The following is a 9,656-nucleotide window of genomic DNA, read 5'->3' as shown; positions in this document are numbered from 1 at the left end:
GTGTTTTTTCCTAGCGCTATCAACCCAAACGCGGAAGCGGACGTCGGTGTCCGTCTGGCCGACAAAAAGCGGACAAAATCATCGTCCGTTTGGTTGGCCTGTTGGAGTTGCTCTTATGGTAACATCTAGATGTGCTTTAGTAAAACTGTATAATATAATGATTATCCGTCCAAATCTAACTGGTTTCACCCCTAATCTTATCTTAAATAAATGTAAATAAAAGGTGGAATTTACTTTTTTTTTTAACTTCTCATGTGTTCTGAACATTCTATCCGGGGCAGGTTTTCAGTGCGAGTTAATTCATTCATCAATGCCCTCATCATCCATCCAGGATTAATGGCGCGCAGAACACGTGATTAACACGACGACGGCGTGTCGCGCCACCGCAGACTCCCACTCCTACCGCATCCGACTCCACCTCGCCGGAGAGCCGTGAGCGATCGGAAACCGGGCCGAGGGACGGCCGGCAGCATCGCGTGGCGGCGCAAGTGGCGAGAAAATCCGCCCACCTTTCCGCCGCGCTTTCCAACGCCACCACCGCCCCCACCACCCGCACGGGCGGGCCACCACCGCACCACCACCACCACTAGGAGTTGTGTATCCACGCCCGCCCCGGCCTCGGCCTCCCCGCCGGCGCACCACGCTGCCACCCATCCCCTCCCCTCCGCCCGAGCACGGAGAGAGACTGAGAGAGACCGGCACCAGCACCACTGCAGTAGGAGGAGGGAATAAACAAGGGGCGCCACCGCGCGGGCCGAGGCGAGGGATAGGGGGAAAAGTTGGGGCGAGGAAAGCGGCGGCTGCCGGGGCGCCGGTGCCGAGGCCGCCTCCCCGCCGGCACGGCGCGCTGAATCCCCCGCCGCCGCCCGCCACCGCCCCCCTCTCGATCCTCCCGTCTCCACCCCCTCCCCACCCACCTTCCCGTTTTAAGCGTGCGTGCGTGCGCCCTCGCCCCCCTCCCCCGGTTCCTTCGCTGCTTCGCTCTCGCTTCCTAGTCCCCATCCTCTCCTCAATCGCCGCGCCGCGCCTCGGATCTGCGCGCCGCCCGCCGAATCCATGGCGCGGCCGCTCGCCCTCGCCCTCGCGCTCCTCGCCGTGTCAGGTAACCCCTCCATCCCTCCCTCGTGTTGGTAGGATCGTTTTCCGTTGAATTACTCTGGCGAAATCACGGCGCCCTGCTCTGATTTTCCCGGTGCTGATGGTACCCTCCTGCTGTTGCAGTGACAGTGCTTCCGCTTGTCAGCTCCGCTGACGACTACGCGCGCTGCGAGGGGGCGGTCAAGGGCTGGGCGGACTCAGCCGGGGAGGGCGACAATGCCGGAGACAAACTGAACCTCAAGGATTTGCTCTTCTTCCTTCACATTCCTAGAACCGGTGGGCGTACCTACTTCCACTGGTAGGCCTTCGAACTGTTCGGTTCGTCCTCGTCTGCGATTGTGTTGTACTGATAATCTCATACTAACTGTTGCCTGGCAGTTTCTTGAAGAAGCTGTATACGAATGCTCAGGAATGCCCCCGCTCCTATGATAAGCTGCGGTTCGACCCGAGGTGAGGAGGTTTTGTTCTCTGCTTTGCCGAGTTGTTGTGTTCATCTGGGTTTTATATTGAAACTTCATGTTGACTGGCCAAACAGGAACAACAGCTCTGTTGTCTGTAAATAGTGCTTAGAAAGTGATCCATTAATTTCCAGATTTTCATCACGATGGCTGCAGTGCCTATGGTTCAGGATATTTTCATATATATTGGAATGACATTCTGGCGCTTACCTGGCTAAAATGTCCTGTTACTTCATTCCGGCATGTTCATAAGCACTATAATTTGAAGTTGGTAATTGAGAAATTGCATGGATTGTGACCCTTGTATGTGTTATGCCAACAAATTGTGAGCCTGTGAGATAGTTAGTTAGTATTGATACAGTGTTCAGCTATAACGAAAATACCTGTTGCACAAATATAGTTGCAATTTTTTTATAGTTACTAATGGTATGTTTTTTGCCTTCATGTCAGCCATCCTGATTGCACGCTAGTTGTTAGCCATGATGACTATAGCTTAACTTCCAAGCTGCCAAGGGAGAGGACTTCCGTGGTCACAATACTACGAAATCCAGTTGATCGTGTGTTTAGCACATATGAGTTCTCCGTGGAAGTTGCAGCCAGATTTCTTGTGCATCCAAACTTAACATCTGCCAAGACAATGACCAGCCGTGTGTTAACAAAATCACGTGCTGTAAGTACACTGGACATATGGCCTTGGAAATACTTGGTTCCATGGATGAGAGAAGATCTTTTCGCCAGGGTATGCTTACTTCCATCTTTTTTAAGAAAAAAAATGTTTTTCGCCTTTGTTCTGTATATATTGATAGTGTCTCATATTTGAAACTTTGTTAGAATCAGCTCTTAAGAGTTGTTACAGGGAGGGTTTCAAGTGTGATCCTTATTCTTATTTTACATGGCATCTGGGTCTATCGGGGTATTAGTGTTAATACTTCAGTTGATGTGAATGGTTAGGAATGTGTCTTCAGATATATTTTGGAATTAGTTAACACATAGAGCTAATGTATGGTTTATCAGTTGTACATGTTCTTGCAATAAGATAAGAGATTTTTTCATCTGTCAGAGAGATGCTAGAGGGAATGACAGCGTGCCAAGTAGCAAGAAAATTAATGCATACGATGTGGAAGACATGGTTATGCCATTGCACCAGTACATCAATGACCCTGTTGCCCATGAAATCATTCATAATGGAGCTACCTTTCAGGTATGCAAACTTCTGTGAAAGCATTGCTTTCTATGCCTTTACTTGTTTACTCTCTGTTGTATACTGGAAACTGTAAAATGCAATTGGCTTGACTCCAATATATTAGTCCTTATGCTTTGTAAGAAATTATGCAATGTCACTTGCTGTGGTCGTAAATTAGCAGTTTGATCCATTAAGTCAAGTTTCTACATTTTTGGAAGGCGAAATAAAGCCTGTTATTAATTGTATATATCCCCACTACCTTCAGTCAATGTGTGACCTCGAGTCGTTGACTAAGGTGTACTCTACACGAAATTTATTATTAAATGTATAAATGCCACAATTTTTGATAAATGTGTGACCATTGGCTAAGATGCACTACTCCTTTAAATGATTGTTGTCATTTGGAAGTAAAACAGAGAACCATGATGGACTTGCCCAATTAAACTTATGTACATGCAGTTTTCTTTTTTTGCCCCACAAAACATTATTTAATCCACTTTATTCATTTCTGCCAGCTGAATGGTAGACCAAATAAGCATTTGATAAGGCTTAATTCCAAAGTGAAATGGTCAAAAAACCTTTTTCAAAATGAAGTGGAAAAGAAACTTATATTTTCTTTCTGCTCCTTTTTCATAAATAACTTAAATATTCAGTCATTAAGTGTTTTTTTTCATTTCTATATCCCAGTGCCATATGCGGTGTGCCATTGTCCCAGGGTTCTCGTATTACGGCCAGCTTGAAAAATCGGGCTGCTGATTTTTTTGCTTTCCCATGTTACCTCGGCAGATCACTGGGCTAACAAATAATTCTTACTTCGATGGCGCACATGAGGTTCGACATTGTGTTAGAAAGTACCCTGATCTTGGTCGTTTTGTGCTTCAAGTTGCTAAGGTATGTACCAAAAATCAAAAAGTTCAATTCATGAAAATTGTTTCCATGTGCACTCCATTGGCCAACGTGCAAAGTCCATAATTCCATTCTTTCGCATACAAACATCAGTGATCTGTGCATTGCGACTATAAGCTCTATGCCACTGACATTTAGTTAACCATATTACATTTCATTTCCTAAGCCAAGTTAGATTTATACTTCTTAAATTCTTCCTGCTGTAATGAGTATCATTATTTTCAATCACAGAACAGGCTGGACCGTATGCTGTACATAGGACTTACAGAGGATCATGAGGAATCTGCAAGGTTGTTCGCTCATATGGTAGGAGCACAAGTGCTTTCACAATCTGGAGCGTTGAAGTTAGATGTTCAGGAAGATCAACCCAGTGGCACTGGTACGAAAACGTGAAAGCTTGCAGCCTTTCTCCTTTATCACACAGCTGCAGAAGTCGTGCTTATGTTATATAGTAGCTTCATAAACTGAAGAGTAGTAACCCCTCATTTATGTTTCTGTTAAATCTGGAAGATAAGAGAACAATATGTTGGATCAGACTTCCATGAATTAAATAGCAATACATAATTACATTTTTCTTGTCATAATTCATAAAGCAAGGAGAATTAGGTGTTGGTACATAACAAGACATGTGAGTTGCAAGAATGAGTCATAAAAAGATAACATGTCATTCAACAATGCTCGTCCAAGTGGGAAGAAGGCTCTCGTGCAGCAGCATGTGTAAGCAGTATTTTGTTTGAAGGAGTTAGTTCCTGAAACCTAAACTTTATTATCAGGAAGCTTTGCTGCATATTTAAACAATTTGGACAGGAAAACAGTATTTTGTTAAACCAGTAAATTTCGTGAAATGACATAAAAAGACAACAGTGTTTGTAGTAGTGTTGTCTCTGTTCTTATTGTGTGGTGCTCCAGATTTTGGATGTACTTGTACAAAAGCAAAGAATCTAATATTTTATATTTTTTTCTCAGACTCTCACTCGTCCATGCTGGATCCAGAGGATGAAGAAACAAATGAACATATGGTAATAGGGTGGCTAAGATTTACAATTGAGTTGTTTGCATTGCATAAGATGGTTTGGATATTTACAGTTGTACTTACTTTTTTTGTTTTCCTGATAGAATAGCACCCATGGCTGGAAAAATAATGAAGCTCTGAACACTACTGAGGATGATCATGGAAAAGGAAATGTAATACATCTACCTGAACTGTGATTTATATTCACAGTTTCTTTATTGTTATCTTGCCATCTCTAACGTGATGTTATTGTTGACGGCAGATGACTGTTGGTAAACTGATGGAAACTTACGAGGGTTGCATTGCAAAACTGCGAAAGTCCCAATCTAACCGTCGCAGAATATCCCTGAAGAAGGTTGCGGCGGCAAATTTTACGAAGGCGGTGAGTATTGAAGGGGATGAAATGCCTGTGATTTGATATTTATTCATTTTTCTTCTATGTTACTGGCACTGAAAAATTATCATGACATACCTGAATCTTTTTTCCTTTGTGTCAGAACCCGGAAATAAGTATACATGAGAACCAGGAATATTAAAGGACACAATTTTGTAACGTGCTTATTAAATGATGTCATCTATGGTATCCAAATTAAGTTGTTGAATCAGTTTAATTCTATGTCAGCGAACACATTGTTTTGTTTCTCAACTATTCCTGTATTCTCTATAAAGTTTGGTGAAAGTCTAAGATTACACTTTTTGTTTCCAGGCAAGGCGTCATGTACCTGAGGCAATTCTGAATCAAATTATCTCACTGAACAGCCTTGACATGGAACTCTATGAGCATGCTAAGAAGATTTTTGAACAAGAACATCTTATGCTTAAAGGCCAGCATCCGATGGTGGTGCAGCAGAAACAATTGGCAGATCAAATGGTTCGGTCAAGCTCATATGAAGGCCAGCATCCCATGGTGGTGCAACGCAAACAATTGACAGATCAAAAGGTTTGGTCAAGCTCATCTAATTATTCCTCCCTAAACGTATGTTGTCCCTTCAACCTTTCGTACCCAAATTCAGGGACTCAGGACATCCTGTTAGGTAAAAGAATTACCAAACAACGATAATCCACCTCTGAGCCCGGTGAACAGTAACACCATAAAAAATAGAATCTTTTTTCCAAAAAATCCGAATTTTTTTTGCAAGCAAGACGCGCATGTGCGTGAGCTCGGACACCAAATCACAGCTTTGTACCAAACGATGTGTATATAATCTACCAAACAAAAGGAAGTATGAGCGTGCTCACATAAGTCCATCATCGACCTGTATACATAGTATGAACAGTTATACCATGTATAAGCATGATAGGTCAAATCTTAATTTTGCCATGCCCAAGGCATGTCGTCGAATCCATTACGATCTTAGCCTTTCTGATTTGATTTTAGAGCCTGTTTCATGTACAATTTCTAGTTTTGTAACACTATTACGTGGTCTCATTTCTTATGTCCTTGTGGCGATTCTTTTCTTCAGGACTGGATAGATGCTGTCTGCGAGTCCTGGAGTTGCTCTACCTGGTGGAAGGTCGCCTCATTTTGTCTTGGGATTGCGGTCACCACTGTTTTTGTTGTGTTTGTTGTAACAGGCAGAAGAACATTGAAACTTAAGGTTTGATAGATGAGGAGGATACAGCCCCTAGATTTCCATGTACAGTCGATGTTGCCCAGGAATTTGCGTTGCTACTCTTTGGGGCAAAGATGTTAACATGTGCTTTGACGGTGTCCGGGTACCGCGAGTGAAATCTTCCCACTCGTGGCGGCATGGTCTTTTTCCCTACACAATTTTGTTAAAGATGCATGGATGAAAGAGTTGCAACTAACTGGCAGAAGCCGGTCCTTCCCGGTGAAAACAGGTTAAACAGAAGTGTGAAGCATAATCAGGAAGTGAAGATGGTTTGAACAGTAGTGCACTGCAGTGCAGCCCTCTTCACATGACACACTAGAATGATCACGGGTGGATGCATATGGTCGGAGCAGAGCTTGCTTGCAGGCACTTCATTTCTACCCCAGCCTCTGCAGCAGCTTAACCGTCCACACTATGCCCCTTCGCCAGCTGACTTGCCGTCAATGGCGCATGAGAACTCCGAGTTTGGGAAACCGTTGGGAACGTCGCTGCTGTACACCGTGCGGGTGGTCTGATCCTTCTTCCTGCTCGACAGGATGGTCGGTGGTGCCGGTTCCTGCTCGGCGCTCGGCTTTGACTGCACAAGTTACTGAGATCGCCTGGGCTGAGGGTGTATGGCCATGGCACCTGTTCAACATTTGGTACACAGTTACCCCGTCTCCATCCTCGATCAGGACACAAATACGGGACCGAACTTATAATTCGGGTGTAAAGCCTGTCAGGGAGAAGCTGAGATACATAAGCGTGAAAATTTATTTTATATTGCCATGATGATCTCAAAATGGACTTCAGCCAACAATGATAGTGCGCTAGTGCTACGGTACTCCCACGTTTCTTGGTCACACATACATGATTTTATTTTCTCGAATACGCTTAGACGGCGTATCATTGCATTGATAGAGGAGAAAGTTCAGAAATTACAGAAGATCACCACAGAGACGTGCACAAGAATGACGATGCTGTGGTGACGAGATGAGCAGAAGATGGAGGATTGCTCAGCCCCCAAGAAACACACATGAACTCACGTTGCAAGAACGCAATAGGTAGCGGCAAGTAGAACGGCAGAAGTAAAAGAAAGAAAAAACAGAGCAAGATCGCTGCAGCAAGCTACTCAGCCTAGCTAGAAGCAACGGAGACGGAAGAGAAGGTCAGCAAGACCAGGCAAGGATGCACACAAGTAGTTCCCCACGTCTCTCGGTCCCACGAGTCGCCATCTGGCTCCCATCCAAAGGCCAGGTGAGGTCTGAGCCATGTCAATCAACTTGCTTTGCCTCTCATACCTTTCTTCCACTTTGCAAGAAGTATAGGTTTCGTGGTAGTATCATGTTTGCTCTGTGATACTCGGTCCGCATTTTATAACACAAGTTCACTGGATGCAGATGCACACCATGGTCTTATTTATTTTTATGATTCTACAATCTTTCACTAAATGAAGGCTATTGATTGTTTATTGTGGCCATGGTCAGGGAGCATGTGGTGGTGGTACCCATCTACGGCCTCTTTTACTTCCGAGTTTTGATACCAGCCCTTGTGAAGATTTAGTGCAAGGGACTATGGTTATTACGATCTTATAAATCTTAGGATGTTAGTGCATCTGATAACTCAGATTTCAAATGAAATACTGTTCAGTAGGGAGCTTAAGTATCCAGAAGAAACAATGATGATTTATTAGACACAAGTGTACAATATCTAAAGTGTAAAAATACATCTATGACATCTAAACTTAGATTTGGTGTTCGGTTTGGCCATTTTATTCACGGAACCTCAAAATACGACCATTATGATCGCCGAAATGTCTCAGTCTACAATCACCAGTACTAATTCGAGTGTATTATGCCGATGTGTGATACATAGACAAGATTCCACAAAGTTTACCGTGCGAGCGAGGCATCACACGTGGCTCGGGGATTGTGCGGGATGCAACTTCACAGTTAGACCCCTGTGTTACATGATTCTGAGTGATAGTGTGTGTGGGTGTGGAGGGGGTACGGGTGATCTGTATGATGGGTTTGCCACTAGTGTACTCCTCCACCAATTCAGCGGTGAGAGCACTGCAGTCATCTTCACATGACACACTAGAATGGTCACGGGTGGATACATATGGTCGGAGCATAGCTTGCTTGCAGCCACTTCATTTCTACCCCAGCCTCTGCAGCAGCTTAACCGACCACACCATGCCCCCCTTCGCCAGCGGACTTGCCATCAGTGGCGCATGAGGACCCCGAGTTCGGGAAACCGCTGGGAATGTCACTGCTCTACATCCTGCAGGTGGTTTGACTGGCTCGGTCACGGTTCCTGCTTGTTTATTTTTCCGGAAAAACTTCGGATCTATTAATCAAACATCGTGGTTGTACAAAGAACGCAAGAAGCAATAAAAATTCTATTCATGTCCATAGACCATCTAGCGAGGACTACAAGTATTGGAGCGAGCGAGTCGAAAGCGCACCGCTATATATATTGTCCCTCCTGCAACAAAGCTAGGCCGATGAAAAGAAACGTAAATCAGAAGAATCCAACTTGCTTGGCTTTGACTATGTAAGTCACCGAGTTCGCGTGGCTGAGGTTGTATGACCATGGCACCTGTTCAACACTTGGTTAGTGACAGGCTGAGTGACGGGGACACCGTTGCCGGTGCTCAAGAGGTGGTACTTCAGCCAGCTACCCCGTCTCCATCCTCGGGCATAATTATATTGCCATACTGATCTCAAAATAGGCATCTAGCTAACAATGATCGTGTGCTAGTGCTACGATACTCCCAAAAGTTAAAGAACGAAGAACAAACATAGAAGAAGAGCTGCCGCTCGCTACTTAGCCTAGCTCAGAACAAAGACAACAGAAGAGAAGGTGAGCAAGGCAAGGCAACGTCGCACACAACTAGTTCCCCACGTCTCTCAGTCCCATGAGCAGGTTGCCATTTGACTTTCATCCAAAGGACAGGTCTGAACATTTTCAATCAACTTTCTTTGTCTCCTACTACTTCTCTTCCACTTTGTATCATGTTTGCTCTATGATGCTCCATCTGCATTTTATAACACAAGTTCACTGGATGCAGGTGCACACCCCACGGTCTTATTTGTTTTTATGGTGCTACAATGTTTCACTAAATGAATCGCCAATAAAATAATGTTTCACTAAATGAAGGCCATTGATTATTTATCGTGGCCATGGCCAGGGAGCACGTGGTTCCCATCTACGGCCTCTTTTACTTCCGAGTTTTGATACTAGTCCTTGTGAAGACTTAGTGCAAGGGACTATGGTTATGATGATCTTATAAATCTTAGGCTGTTGGTGCATCTGAAGACCAAGATGACTTTCTTAATAGATGACTAAGAATTCGTTCAATTTCTTGTTGATTTTTTCAAAGGCTCTGATTTTTCTCTCCCGGT

At 44.3% G+C, this 9,656-nt stretch overlaps 1 protein-coding gene across 1 annotated transcript; it reads left to right on the top strand.

Annotated features, from left to right (window-relative positions):
* Positions 1 to 369: 369 nt before the first annotated feature.
* Positions 370 to 6,361, top strand: TPST (tyrosylprotein sulfotransferase). The gene is made up of 12 exons (XM_048684675.2): positions 370 to 1,102; positions 1,222 to 1,396; positions 1,477 to 1,548; positions 2,007 to 2,295; positions 2,617 to 2,757; positions 3,526 to 3,630; positions 3,877 to 4,024; positions 4,612 to 4,664; positions 4,762 to 4,830; positions 4,920 to 5,039; positions 5,364 to 5,597; positions 6,121 to 6,361. The coding sequence occupies exons 1-12, from the start codon at positions 1,057 to 1,059 to the stop codon at positions 6,259 to 6,261; spliced, it is 1,593 nt and encodes a 530-aa protein (XP_048540632.2). The 5' UTR covers positions 370 to 1,056; the 3' UTR covers positions 6,262 to 6,361.
* Positions 6,362 to 9,656: the final 3,295 nt, after the last annotated feature.

Source organism: Triticum urartu, chromosome 7A (assembly GCF_056163025.1).
Source record: "Triticum urartu cultivar PI428250 chromosome 7A, HENAU_Tu73, whole genome shotgun sequence".
In the NCBI taxonomy this organism is placed as follows: Eukaryota; Viridiplantae; Streptophyta; class Magnoliopsida; order Poales; family Poaceae; genus Triticum; species Triticum urartu.
Note: the sequence above shows the minus strand (reverse complement) of the source record. Positions and strands in the feature narration are given on the sequence as shown.

What these genes read in the sequence shown, in the direction of transcription:
- TPST (XM_048684675.2), top strand. Translation starts at nt 1,057, where the DNA reads ATGGCGCGGCCGCTCGCCCTCGCCCTCGCGCTCCTCGCCGTGTCAG. An exon ending in CGCGCTCCTCGCCGTGTCAG is followed by an intron (nt 1,103 to 1,221) that starts GTAACCCCTCCA and finishes CTGCTGTTGCAG; the next exon opens with TGACAGTGCTTCCGCTTGTC. An exon ending in AGATCAACCCAGTGGCACTG is followed by an intron (nt 4,025 to 4,611) that starts GTACGAAAACGT and finishes TTTTTTTCTCAG; the next exon opens with ACTCTCACTCGTCCATGCTG.